The sequence below is a fragment of the Plasmodium vivax genome, chromosome 14, assembly GCF_000002415.2.
Source record: "Plasmodium vivax chromosome 14, whole genome shotgun sequence".
In the NCBI taxonomy this organism is placed as follows: domain Eukaryota; phylum Apicomplexa; class Aconoidasida; order Haemosporida; family Plasmodiidae; genus Plasmodium; species Plasmodium vivax.
In genome coordinates, this window is record NC_009919.1 from 1718438 (window position 1) to 1732886 (window position 14449).

The window sequence follows — 14449 nt, forward strand, 5'->3', positions numbered from 1 at the left end:
ACACCCCTATTCTACACTACTGTAATTGGTTAGCACTATTATTATTACTATTTTTTTTTTATTTTATTATTTTTTTTTTTTTTTTTTTTTTTGTGTACATTTATCCATTATTGGCGATTTCATTCGGACTGTAAATGCGTTTAGCTGCACCGACATTGGCAGCTTGCGAATGTGCACGTGTGTGTGTATGTATGTATGTGTGGTGACTCGCCCCTTGCCTTGGCCAGCAGCGGTACGCCACTCCCACCTGAGCCATACCGCGGTGTGAACTTTAACAGTGCGCGTAACAGAACGATCACAATAAGGATAACAGGAACGACAACAAACTGTCCTTTTCACATAACTCTTTTTTTCCCCAACATTGTTAAGCACACATAATTGGCTCGCTCATCTCTTTCTGATGAGACCCAACATAGTAATGATGGAGTGACTGCAAGTGTGGCGAGCACTGGAAGGGAAAGAATATTTTCCTGTCACACCATCTTAGCAGCTTTTTTTTTTTTTTTTCATAGCATACAATTTGATCCCAACAAATGTGATTCATGTTTTTGTTTCATGCTAATTGGTTTAGTTTCATGTTAATTCGTTTTGTTTAACGCTAACTGGTTTTGTTTAACGCTAATTCGTTTTGCTTTCTTCTGATTCGTTTTGATTATCTTTGCTTCACTTTGATCATTCTTTTTTTTTTTTTTTTTTTCTTTTGGCGCCTAATGGGTGCGCGGAATGCCCTTTACACACCCCTAAAAAAAAGGCCTTTTTTTGCCTGATGCTAACCAGGGATGATGTGTTCGCAAAGTATCAGCGCAAAAGGGAGTTGACACTGGGACTTCGCTTGTTACTTTGAGAAGGGAGGTGGAACGGGGGAAGGGGACTCCTTTCTCGCGTTTTTCGTGACATGATGCTGCTGTAGTTTGCTCCCAATTTGGCGAAGGAGTGCCAAAATAGGGCCAAAATAGGGCCAAAAAAAGGGCCAAAAAATGGGCCAACAAATTGCCAATCTGTAGCCAATTTATTGCCATTTTTTGCCCCCTCTTCTACCCGGCTTTCTTTTTTTTTTTCAAATTAAAAGGCCCATTGAACGCACGCCGGCGCTCTCCCAAGCGCTCTCCCCGGCACTCTTCCCCAGCACAGGCAGCCATACATGTGTGCATGCACGCGAGGATACGAGGGCCACCCGTACACCTACATGCGCGCGGACCTTCATATGCACGCACAAGCGCACATATACCCATGCGCGACCATTTTTTTTTTTCGCCCCTAACGGTGTTCTACGCAGCGCGCGGCAGTGGACAATATGAACACACCATACAACTACGGAAACGTAAACGTCAACTGCCAGGTATCAATAAAAAACAAAAATCTGGTGAGCACGCAAAATGAGGAGGCGAACGACAGGTACAATGAGCACAGCGTGAGGAATAACTACCGACAGTGCGGCGATAAAAACGTGCAAATGTATAGTAACATCTGCAATGTATTGCGCGGCGGCAGTGTGAGAAGCGGGTCAAACGCTCTCAACGGGTCAAACGCTCCCAGCGGGTCAAACGGGTCAACTGCCCCCAACGGGTCAAACGGGTCAACTGCCCCCAACGGGTCAAACGGGTCAAACGGGCCAAATGCAAATGCTCCCAACGCGCCAAATACCCCCAACGGGCTTCACTGCCCCAGCGCGAACCACATGCACGACGCACCCGGCGAGATCTACCACAACCAGGTGCACAACAAAGCGGAGGCAAACCGAAACAAGCGTCCATATGTGCATCCTCAAAATAGGATGACCTATAGGATTAGTGAAATGAACGAATCTGATAAGGGTGCCGCTTTTACAAAGTGCGGCGCGTATAAAGATACCTACACCAACCAGGGGGAGCACTTTACACAGTGTACGAAGAAAAAAAACGCCAACATGGTGAATGCCGCAACGGATAGTAGCCACACAAATTTTACCATTCGTGGGGCAAGCAGTTGTGGGATGATGCCCCCCTTTATCAACCACGCAACGGGTGAAAGTCCTACAAGTGGAGAGAGCCCTCCAAATGGATTCACACAGGATAGTCGCAACTACCGCATTGGTGCGAACGGAGGAGGGAACCACCTGATGTTCCATGACGCCAAAAGTTATGGCAGTAAAGAAATTCGCGATAATGTTTTTCCCCCCAATAGTCTTCTTAACACATTTGAGAGCGCCCCGAACTACCCGTTTGCTGTGCCCTCAAATGGAGTGTACCAAGCGGGACAAATGTACCGCAAGGAAGAGAAGGACACCTCAGATGAATTTAGCTCCCTCTGCTTTGGCGGCAATAAATCGAGTAGCAAGTTCACTTATCGAAAGAACAACACACAACAAAGGAACAATTGCGCTGATGGGATGACAACAACCAATTCGTACGTGGCAGAAACTGCTGATTATGATGCACACCAGAAGAGCATTCAAAATGTGGATTTACTCCCTCGTAAAAGTGGCTCCAATTTGGAGAATGAACTGTCTTGTGCACTAAATCGCCTGAACGAGTCAGGTAATTCTTCTTCCGCAAAGTATGGCTGCAACGAAATGAAGGATTTACTCAAAAGCAATATAATATACAACAACATAATTAACAATAACATAATTAACAACAATATAATTAGCAACAATATAATTAACAATATAATTAGCAATAATTTCATGGAGAGTGTCAGCATAATCAATCAGTGCATGTTGAATGAGAGTAAGGGGGTGCTTTGCGGAGGGGAGGATAAGAAGATGGAGCCAACTGGCATAGCCACTAATGTGGCGGATCACCACATGAATGCCAATTTTCAAAATGTAAATCGCACCAGTGAGAATGACGACGCGGGGGAGTTTCACGTGCGCAGCATCTACGGAATGGCGAATGAGAAAAACGATTTTTCCCAGAGGGACTCACCCGATGGCAGTAAAACGTGGCAACTTGCTGAGAGGTACGAACCTGTTCGCAGCGATGGAGTGAACGCCCCGAGCGGTGTGCCCCCGTCGGCCATCAACAGGTGCAGCGGTGGGAGAAGCGGTGGTAGCGGCGGTAGAAGCAACGGCAGGGGCGGTAGTAGTAATGGCAGTGGCGGTCCCACTTTAGCGCGAGACAGCCCTTTTAACAACTCGAGTAAGCCCCCCTACTGCTTCACCCAATTTGACAACAACTACGTAGATTCGAATGCCCCATATGAACAGGGAAAGGCAAAAAGTGAAGCCAAAATGAAGGACGCCCCATTTTTGATGAGACATTCTAAGGTGCCCACCTCAGGGAAAGCCGCCCTTTTGGATCAAATGAGATTTGAACATGCAGATGCAAATGGGGTCATGATGAGGGATGTTCACCCCGATCTGCAAAAGCGTCCATGCGTGGGCACTCAAAATGCCACTCAACTGGAGCGTAACAATGTAGACGGAAAACAGGGCCAAAGTCATAACCAAAACGTGGGTGTAAAGCAACGTACCTGCAACCGGGATGACAGCCAGAGTAATATTTCTGCACAGCTAGCCAACACATATCGTCTCCGCCAAGACTGTCAAAGGAATCAAATTTCAATTCCAAATATGTATGAGAAGCAGGACAGTGATATCCTCTGCAGCTACGTAGAGCTCATTCCTCTTAACCAAGCAGACAAAAATGGGAGCGCAAGTAAATCGTGTCATTTGGCTAGCGATACTAATAGGAGTATAGGCATCGATCAGGTGGGGGGTGAACAACCCAACCGGGCAAATAACATCCATATGGTCAGTGCATGTAAGGTTAATACACCAATGAGTTTAAATTTTAATTTAGACGGTCCCCTCGGTGAAGTGCACCTGAACAGTGGCAATGTGAGTGGTGAGGCCAGTCGCGTCAACAGGCAGGGCGGGAAAGCGGCCCGCATCGCCCAGCCGAGTTGCACCAGCAGTCAGGTTAGCCGAAACCAAGTGAGCGATAACCATGTTAGCGGAGGCCAAGTTAGCCGAAACCAAGTGAGCTACAACCACGTGGGCACCAACCAGTGGAACGAACTCATCAATGGGAGCACTAATTGTAACCCGAACGGTGCATGCAAAAGTGGCCTATCAAGGTGCGTCCAAGGGGGAAGTCAGGAGAAAAAGTGTGCGATAGGGGTGGTAAATTTGACCAAACAGAGACAGACATTGAGGAAGCCAGCTAGTGGGAACTACCCCACTGTGGGCAACTTTGATGGGCGTCCCCCGAAGGAAGAACAGGGAACAACCAACACACACAGAGAAATGTGCCAACAAAATGGAATGGGGAAAGGTGTAATGAGTCATAACGAGAACGTAGCGGGGGATGCACTCTATCCTAATGCACAGATGCACGATGGTCAGCACGAACGTAGGGTAATAAAGAGTCAGTCGAAAATGCGAAATGGCGAATTGGTTAGTCCGGAGAAGGTACCCATGGGGATTTCGATGGGGAAGTGTGGGGATCACACCTCTGGTGGCACATGCGTTAGTACCAATTGTAAAAAGAGCAAAACGCACGAAATGTGTTGCTCGCTTCATGGGGCGCACGGGTCGCATGAAATGAAAAACCTGTGCGCATGGCTCACGTCGCTAACTTCCCCCACATCGCTAACATCGCTCGAGCCGCAGTTAGCCGCCGAACTGGAAAAAAAAAAAAAAAAAATATTAGATATTTTGTTTGCTTCCAATGGTGCAGCACATTTCGTGAGTAACAAATCGGTTGGCAGTGGCAGGAACGCTGTGCAAAAGGAGCTAACACAACTTAGTGCAGTAGGCCTATTGAAGGCCAAAAAAAAAAAAAAAAAAAATTCCACCTATCCGTTGAGCAGAACTACATTACACGAGGGGCACGATAGTAATAAAAAAAACAGCCCCAAGAAAATTGCGATTGACAAGTGTTATAGTAGAGGTGAGGAAAAGCATCATGGGAGTTTTACTCTTGAGTGTGAAAATTCAGAGGAGAGAAAAAAGCTTGGGAATTGCTTCCTCTATGTGAAGAGAGCGGATGGGGAAAAAGTGAGTCATGGGAAGCGCAAAGTTGTTAGCAGTGGCCAGTTTAGCAGTGGCCAATTTAGAAGTGGCCATTTCAGCAGTAGCAGCACCAGCACCGTGGGTAGCAGCAATAGTTGTGGGCATCCGCAGCAGCGGCTGCAACCTGGGCATCCACAGGAAGGAGGGACGAGCGGCGTTCCAGACGAATGTGCTTACATGAATGGTATTTCCAGCCCGGTGAGCGCGTTCCCTAGGACAGGCACTTCTGGAGAATTGCCAAACGATTATGGTACCTTAAATGGAGAGTCAAGCCCACCTATGATGGACGTTACACCACAAGGACCGTTTGACAGCAAAAGGAATGTAATCACAGATGAGCAGCGGTTCATGAATTGCGTCGCTAGTGAGTTGTTTGCGTCTGGGGGAGGACCCTCGGGCCCAGGAGGCGCGTTCCCCTATGGTGGCAGTAGCGGTAGTGGTAGCGGCAGTGGTAGTGGCAGCGGCAGTGGCAGCGGCAGCAGTAACGGTAATGGTAACCGCAATAGCAACGGTAAGCGCAATAGTAACGGTAATAGCAGTGCCCCTGTTATGAAGAGTGGCAACCCGAAGGAAGGCAAAACCATGCGAACACAAAATGACGCCCTTGTGCAGTGTGATCTCAGGTGCGGCTGCAGTGACAAGGGAAGAAACGTAGGCAATATTAGTACCTACGCCAACAGAGGGGGCTATAATGTGGGCTTCCCTACACACGGTGAGGGGTTAATCAGCAGCAACGATGGCAACGTTGCGGGCGAAGTCAGCATGTGCAGCGCCCCCAATGCTCCGCGCGAATGTGGCAACTACATTATTATAAACAATCGCTCCGTAAGCTGCGCTGACGGTACCAATGGAAGCAATCAATTAGGCGATACTATTTGCAACCCTGTGCGTGGAGGTGTAAGGGGCAATAACCCTAAGAGCGATGATCATAACGCTGTGGTTCACACAAACGAGGGGAATCCTGCTGCCACGTTGAGCTCCTTCCAAGGCGGCTACGGCTCTCTTGCACCCAGTTGTGCAACCTCGGAGAGGTGTGCGAGCAACGCGGGAGAGATTTCCAAAGGGTACACTGCGAATGGCGTTAACGGAGCTGGGTGCGTGGCTAGAGTGAGGGGTGTGAGGAGCGTGGGGGGAATGAGCAGAATGAGCAGTGTTGGCAATGTGAGCGGTGCTAACGACTTCAGCAGTGTTAACGACTTCAGTACCGCTAACAGTGTCAACAGCGCTAAAAGGAACCCGCGCAAGGACAAAGCCCAGGGGTGCGAAAATCAGATGAAGGATTTTATCGCAACGAACATTCCTAAGGAAGCAACAGATGGAGAGCACATGAGGGGTGTGAACCAATGCGAAAGTGCCATCTTGATTAACAAAGAAATGGGTGGAACTACTACACCCTTTGGGTGCCCAGAAAACGCACAACGGGTGACCACCTTTAAGATCTCCAATGGGGGTATCCATTCGGAAGGGGTCAAATGCGTAAAGGGGATCGCCATGAGTTCCTTCCAAGCGAGTGACAGAAAATTTCAGAGCGATAATCCCGTTAGTGGCAATTCTGTAAAATTACTTAACGGTCAGGACAAAGCCAACTGTAAGGTAAACACTGCGGAGGGGAGTGGACTCCCCAGTTCCTTAATAAATGCAGATGTAAGAAGCAGCAATGTGAATCCATTTTACGGGGAGAATGAACCTACGTGTAAGATGGGGAAGGCACATATGCCCAATGTAGCTGCCAACAATTTCAGCGATGCAGTTAGTGGGTGCACTGCAAATGATGGGAAGGCAACAGATACCGGGGGGTCTTCGAAGGGGAAGAGTGCAAATAGGAGGGCACAAAGGGAGAGGCGAAGCACTGGCAGCAGGAGGGCTGCTTCCATGGCCAAGATGAATAACACCAGCAGTACCACTGCGATCACCCCTTCTAATCCGCCAAGCGATGTGCAGAAAAAGGGCAATACGGAAGAGCACGAACGGGAGGAGGAAGAAGAACTGCACGAGAAGCTGAAGCATCTTCCCAAAATCACAGGAGTGAGTTATGACAAAAAACAAAAACTGTGGGTATCCCATTGGAGGTCAAATTGTAAAACTATACACAAATATTTCTCGGTAAAAAAATATGGCTTTCATAATGCCAGGTTGCTAGCCATCAAGTGTCGAAAGCAAAACGCCAAGTATATTCCAGCGGATCTGGTTCTTGGTTACAAGGCGCGTAGGCAGTCGGTGGTCGAATCTGGGACCCAATCGAATGGGAGCGAAAATGGTGGCGGGGAGAACCTTCCTTCTGGCGAAGATGTGCAACTTACGGGTATACTGTCCGATAAGAAACCCAGTGGGAAAAGCCATTCGATCAGAAAGAAACCCAAGGGGAGGAGAAAGAATTGCCAAGGGGGCGATTTCCCTCCGGAGCTCCCCAAAAATGAGAGCGCAGAATTGGACGCGGAAGGAGGTGGTGCCCAGAAAGGCGATCCAGGTATCGGCCCGCAAGGTAGGGCCAATCCGATTAGGGTTTCGCAAAATATCCCTCATCAGAGTGATCATCCCCGTAGTAGTGGCCATGCCAGTATTGCCCTACAGAGCAACGGCCAAACCCAACACCTGCACATCGCGGAACCACAGAACCGAGGGTGCTCCCCCCCAGAGCAGAGCGATCAAGGCGTAATTTACCCGCAGATGGTGGAGGGCTCCAAGGACCAGGAACATATGCTGAGGGAAAACGAGCTGGCCGCCAAATGCCCCGTTAATGGTGAAGCAAGCGATGCGTATAGTAGTAGCGGCAAGATGTGCGTGCCCCATTTTGTGAAGCAACAGGGGGGCCAAGCAGCGAAGGGTTTCGGCGGTGGCGCAGGCGAAAATGTGGGCAGCGTCTCGAATGGCTATTTGGATGGCAGTTTGCGTGGAAGTATTAATGGCAGTTTGAACGGCAGCTTAAATGGCAGCCTGAATGGCAGCCTGAACTGCAACGCGAATGCCCGTGCGAGTGCGCAACCCCCCCAGCAGGCGGAGCAGCGCCAAATGGTAAGTACCGGGAAGACGAGCCAGCAAAGCGAACACAACGCGATGCACACAGAACAAGGGAAGAACGAAAAGGTGGAGGAATCAAAGGGGAAAAAAGACTACCTAATAAACGCACAACTTTACAACAAACTGATGAACAATCAATTGTATAATAAGCTCATTAACAACCAACTGAGCAACGATAGAGTGAAAAATAATAATATTTATTGTAACCTAATTAATAGCAAATTTTACATACACGTGATTAACAAGAAGCTGCATGCACAGCTGGAGAGGAACCAGAGAGAAGTCCCCAAAGAAGGTTCGAATGGCTTCTACTATGGACAGGTTAAGGAATCTGCCTCTTCGGGGAAAGGCTCATTTTCGAACAGGGAAAATTTTGCCAACAAGGAACCTGCGCAGGATCAGAACGTGCACAATTTGTTCCTGCGGAGCGGCCCTGTGGGGGGTGCTACTGTTGGTGCTACTGTTGGTGCTACTACCGGGGGCGCTACTTCTGGTAGTACGCGTAAGACGAGCCCTCCTTTTACCAACGCGGGGAATACACACGGAGGGAAAATAATACCCCCCGGTGAATATGCTAATAATGGTACTAGCCATTACTCAAAAAATGATGAACCCTCAATTGACGGCAAGCATAATGGTTTCCCAAGTGAGTCCCCCCGATTTGCTGCGTCAACCCCCATGGTGCAGAACTACGCCAACGTGAAAGACGGTACTAATTTATTCAGTTGTGATGGGTTGCAAAATGTTAGTGGTTCAAATAACACCAAGTGCGACAGGAGTTGTGGTGGTCGGCACGCAAAGGAGGAGGCACCCTACTTTAAGGGGGGAGCCCAGATGACCGAAAATGATTTCAGCTGTGAGGGGGCACCAACGTTCGCGAGCGGTGAGAAATTTCTAAGCGGCGAGAAATTCCTTAGCGGTGGCACCATCCAGTTTCGCACCGCCGCTAGTGACAATCCAGGCGGCGGAGTGGACGTCTGCAGTGCCGTGCGAAATAACCACCAAGTGAAGGATGCTATGAACCCATATGTAAACAGGGAAGCGCCCATCGGCGGTGGTGGCAATAACAGCAGGGTGAATGGAAGCGGCGTGGAGGACGGTGGCGTCCTGCTCAACCGCATGGCGGCGCAGGGCAGGCACTTCTTCCCGGCGAGCAGTGGGGGCAGCAATAGCGGCAGTAGTAACAATGGGAGCAATCGCGGCAGCCACCATAGCAGCAATCACGGTAGCCACCAAAGCAGCCACCAAAGCAGCCACCAAAGTAGCCACCACAGCAGCAACCACAGCAACTACCACCGCAGTGACGGCCGAGACGCGTTAGAGGAAAAATTCACCCCCATCGGCAACGACCCCCTGAAGGACACAGGCCAGTATGCATGCAGTGGCAGTTTCGAAGGTAACAATCACTACGGAGCTCCGTTTTATGCGAACGGAAAGTACCCTCATAGAAAGGGCGCAGATGTGGAAAGGGCAATTATGCAGGAAGGCTATTTGTTAAGCGATCGAATGGGCGATGAAATTTTGAATGGGGGACATTCCAAGTTGGGGGAAGCCGACGGAGTGCGTTGCTCCCATGGGGGAAGTCCCCAGCAAGACCCAAACGGAAGCAACCCGGTGAACAAAATAGACGAAGAAAAAAACAAACTGATGATTTCGAAGATCACCACAAAATATATACTGACAGATATCAAAAATAAATGCCTAAGAAACTGCTCTAGTAATTTTTTAAAACATTTTCCAGATATAAAAAATGTCATTAACAAACACATTAACAAAATTTCGGAGGCGAATTCTATTTACACCATACGGCCGTATATTCAGCTGTTTAGCAACCTGCTGGAGAAGAGAAAGCTGCTCCACATGCTCGCCCCGAATGCGCAGGAGTTGTACATTTACAGCCTGCAGAAGTTGCCCCTTTGATTGTCCTGTGCGGGGGTTCCCCATGATTTTGTGGCGCTCATTTGTGGCGCTCATTTGCAGCGTTCATTTGCGTCTCTTTTCAGCCGCGCTGCATTCCTTTTTTGCAATTTTTCCCCCTTTTTTTTTTTACCGTGCAGTGCCCCACGGGACACCACTTGGCGTCCATCCTTTCCATCTCCACACATGTGAGCGACTATGTTTGTGTGCGGATAGGGGAATATACCACGTACGTACGACCCATTTCTGCGTGTATAATGTTCTCATTGCGGCTCTGTGGATGCTCGCCGAAGGTCACATGGATATTTGTGCAGTGGCAACTTCGCGCGCGACTTCGTTCGCAGACAGGTCTTCATCTTCGTGCGTGGGTATTCGCCCATAAATCTGCTTTTGCGTTTGTACTCTTTCGCGTATGTATATACGTACGTACGTACGTACGTATGTGTGTGTGTGTGTGTGTACTGGTGAGGCGAATCAGCGCGCTCACCTGTGCGTACCAACCACCTGGTAAGATACGTACGATTATCTGCATTTTTTCACGTGGGGACTCCTCCCCTGTAGAAAACGTTTAACACCCAGAGTGAGGCATACGTTTGTGCTGTGTGCAGTTGTAAGTGCTGCATTTTATTTCTTTCTTTCCTTTCTTTTTTTTTTTTTTTTTTTCCATCCCCCCCCTTTGTTAAATAACTACCAAATGACCTTTGCAAAGTTGCATAATTAAAAATATTGTTTTAATACGAATTGGAGTTGAGAAAAAAAGCCAACATGAAAGGGGAAGGGGAAACACATACGGCAAAACGTGATGTTTAAAAAGGGAAAAATATCTATGTGAAGAAAAAGCGTAAGTGTTGGCCTTCAAATGGTGCACGCCGCGTGTCAAATGATGGCTGCCAAGGTGTGTGCAGGGATCTCTCGCGCCTATTCGCGTGGCGGGTGAGCAGTTCCCCCCGTTCGAAGTGACCCAAAAGGTATGCAAAAATGCCTATAAGCAAAAATACATGCGCAAAATACATACGCAAAATACATATGCAAAAATATCTATGCAAAAATCCTATGTGCACAAAGCTCGGGAATGTAGGGGCAAACGCTAGGGACTCCGACTCTTTTCCTCAAGCCGCCACTTCAAAGGCTTAAACAAAAACACGGGGCACACCAAGTCGTCTGTGTGCTGAATTATTTTATACTCCTCTATTACAATTTTGTGCTTGTAAAGGGAACAATCCAAAGTGCACGTTTCATATTCTCCACCTTCGCCACACATGTTTAACCCGTGTTTTTCACTCATCATTTCGAGGTAGCTGTACATTTCTTTTATCGATTTTCCCACGTGTTCCTTTGCCAAGCCTTGGTCCGTTTGGGGAGGGAGGGGTGCAGTAGAAAAAAAAAAAAAAAAAAAAAAAGGGGTGTGCAAGGAAGGGGGTGTGAAAACATGTGCGCAAGTAAAAAAAAAAAAAAATGTGGAAGTGACAGTCGCAGCGGCAGTGGCGTAAGGGCATAGGCGAAAACGTTGCAGTATCAGAGTCAGCGCTTGTGGTGGTAGCGTAGGTTCACAGGCGCGGGGCAGTGAAAACGGGCAAAATGAAGCGGCGAACAAATGCACAAGGTAAAATAATTTCGAGAACGATGACCGTGTTTAAATGGCTCTCCGCATTTTTCTCTCATATTTTTTTTCCACTTCGTTATTTATATTTGTTTTTTTTTTCCCATTCTGTTATTTTGTTTTTTTCCATTCTGTTATTTTGTTTTTTTTCCATTTCGCTATATTTTTTTTTTCCTGTTTTTTTTTTTCTATTTCCCATTTTGGCTAGCTCTTTTATCGCTCTCCATGGCACGCAGTACGTGCCGCATGCGCACACAAAATAATTTTATTGTTTTCTCCCCTCATAAGACATTACCGTACGCAGCTACTTTCACGAGTATGGCCTCCAGTCCGCCGTCAATCATATTTTGCAGCAGTTCTTTCTGCGGTGCGAGAAAAAATAGGGCAAAGTAGGGCAACACGAAGTGAAGCAAAAGTAAAGCAAATCAAATTAAAGCAAAACAAAATGCATGAGACAAAGTACGAAGAGGAGAACTCCACGCAGGCGTACGCACACTGCAGTGCCCGGCATTCGTGCTTGATAAAGTTCCCTTGTACCTGATCCCTTTCCCACAAGTAAGCCAAAATTTGCAAATTTAACCTTTGACAGCTTCGCGGTGGAAAGGAGGAAAAAAAGGGGAATAAATGAGGAAAAAATCGGAACAAAATGCACAATTCATGCGCGTGAGAGGGAGAGAAAGCGAAAGCGTTGTCGCAGGAGTGTCCTAAAACATACGAATGAATGCGCTCAACGAGCGCTGTAAAAATGTAAGCGCTTTTATTACACGTGCTCCAGGCGCCTCTTCTGATAATTTGACTGAATCGCCCCGCAAGATACTGCATTTACGTGAGGGTACTTAGTCTACAAAAAAAAAAAAAAAAAAAAAAAAGAGGAATAGCCATCCGCATGGGCGTATTAAATTGCGCGCATTATTATGCGTATGCAAACGGGTACATGAGGGCATCGAATGAGCAGCGCTTCCCATGCGAACGTGTCGCCTACACGAAAGCACCACCATGTATACGCTGCAAAAGATTCATCCGTACCCTCACCCATACCTTAACCTCCAGTAGCAACTCATACAAATCTTCAACCTCGTCATCAGAATTGTACACATAATCGAAGCCCACATTTACTGCCTTTCCTAATAGAACAAATTCGAAGCGTATATTTTACAGTCAGATTTTATTTCATAATTTTTTCAATATTCGAAATCGCATAATGTCGCAAATTTCAAGTTTTTTTTTTTTTTTTTTTTTTCCTTATTTTTTTAATTTTTTTTTACAAAATTGTGAGGAAGGCATGTATTTTTTAAATTGTGAGAAATAGGCAAACAATGAATTGAATGCAAAGGGGAGACGCGCGAAGGAATTCGTCATCGTCATGGTTAATGTTCTACGAAGAGTTGCATATTTTGTTTTATTCGTTTTTACTTATTTTTACTCATTTTTATTCATTTTTATTCACTTTCATTTCTCTCTTTCGCGTGCGCGTTTCCGTGCGTACTTTTAATTCGATGCTGGATGAGGGGCTTTTCCATACACTTTGCAATTTCAGGAATGAGTTCAAACCCAACGCTCTGGTACATAAAACTGTCAGTCTCATCTACGAAAGGTTACGTTAGACAAACGCAAAAAGGGGAAGGCACAGAAAATGTATTTATATCTCTCATGCACGTGTAGGTGTTGCACTGTTGCGAAAAAGGCGATTGTTCGTGGGCGAACGTTTAAACGAATTTTGTTCTGTGGAAAGGAGCAAAGTGGAAGGGAAAAAAAAAAAAAAAACGAAAAGGAAAAGGAAAGTAAGGCAAAGCAAAGTAAAGCAAAAAGGGTGACACGTTTTAAATTCGTTTTCCTTTTTTTTTTACCCATAATGTAACGCATGAGTTTAAAAAAAAAAAAAAAACATCGCAATAATGCCACAAAAGTGTACGAAAAAAATTAACAAAAGTAAATTACGCGATATTATCAGAGTAGTAACGCATAAAAATAGGAAGAGAAATGCGCACAGTTAGAAAAACAAAAACAACGCACATGCTCATCTATGTTAATAATCATAAAAAGCGAAGCATAGCCCAATTTTGTAGGAAAAAAAAAAAAGTGTATTTGTGCGCTGCATTAAAAGATAACAGAGAACATAAACCAGACCAGGAAGTTCGCTTATCAGTAGAAGCGGAAAAGATGCGTCACCAAGCATGGTAAAAAAAACGAGTAAAAAACGTGTGGCGCACTTTGCTGGGCATCTCTTATTGTGCCTCCTCCCTGTCTGAAAACAGGAAGGAAATTCGCTCATTCGTATTTCCCTGCGCGAAGTGGCGTACACATATGTTGGTATATGCGGAGACGAACGCTCACAGGTGGAGGGTCTACACGCAGGCCCAGCCACGTATACCAAATGGAAAATCGTGTGTATGCATACATATGTGCGAGGAACGAAAGCTCCCTCAAATGAAGGTGCGCATTTGCGTGTGGAACATACATCCGCCTGTAGGCAAACATCTGTACGTGCGAACGACTGATAGACTGCTGCGCGTGCGCACCGAGCGGCAACAACGTCGCACGTATCTACCGCTCACGCCAGTGTGGTTACTTTGATTCTCGTACGGCAAAAGGTGAGCCAATAAGATAATGTCATGACCATCTTTGGAGCAGCAAATCAAATTTTGTATGCTGTCCTTTCCCCCCGAAATTAAACCAACGATGTTCAATTTTGCATTTCCTTTATCGCCGTCCATTTTTTGTTAAAAAAAAAAAAGGGAAACAAAGAATGGGAAAATAAAAACGCAGGGGGAAAAAAAAAAACACGGCAAAATAGGATAAGGTAAAAATTGCATAAATCAAATCACACACAGTCGAACTGTTCTCGATTTTTCGAATTAAATTTGTGAAAGATCAGAACTGCATAATAAACATACTTATACATATATATATGCTTGAAT

The 14449-nt window shown here is 46.5% G+C and overlaps 2 protein-coding genes across 2 annotated transcripts, besides 5 other annotated features; one reads left to right on the forward strand and one right to left on the reverse strand.

The window, feature by feature from the left end:
- Positions 1 to 1294: 1294 nt before the first annotated feature.
- On the forward strand, positions 1295 to 10645 carry PVX_123750 (hypothetical protein; the record flags this gene model as incomplete). Its single annotated transcript, XM_001617262.1, has 1 exon — positions 1295 to 10645. The coding sequence occupies one exon, from the start codon at positions 1295 to 1297 to the stop codon at positions 9932 to 9934; it is 8640 nt and encodes a 2879-aa protein (XP_001617312.1). The 3' UTR covers positions 9935 to 10645.
- Positions 9583 to 9602: a microsatellite.
- Positions 9653 to 9677: a microsatellite.
- A 255-nt stretch (positions 10646 to 10900) lies between the features above and the next one.
- PVX_123755 (hypothetical protein, conserved) lies at positions 10901 to 14245 on the reverse strand (the record flags this gene model as incomplete). Its single annotated transcript, XM_001617263.1, has 7 exons — positions 10901 to 11275; positions 11827 to 11893; positions 12069 to 12120; positions 12296 to 12372; positions 12570 to 12655; positions 13018 to 13116; positions 14101 to 14245. 7 exons carry the CDS (start codon positions 14243 to 14245, stop codon positions 11019 to 11021), a joined length of 783 nt encoding a protein of 260 aa, XP_001617313.1. The 3' UTR covers positions 10901 to 11018.
- Positions 13230 to 13260: a microsatellite.
- Positions 13343 to 13368: a microsatellite.
- Positions 13452 to 13518: a microsatellite.
- Positions 14246 to 14449: the final 204 nt, after the last annotated feature.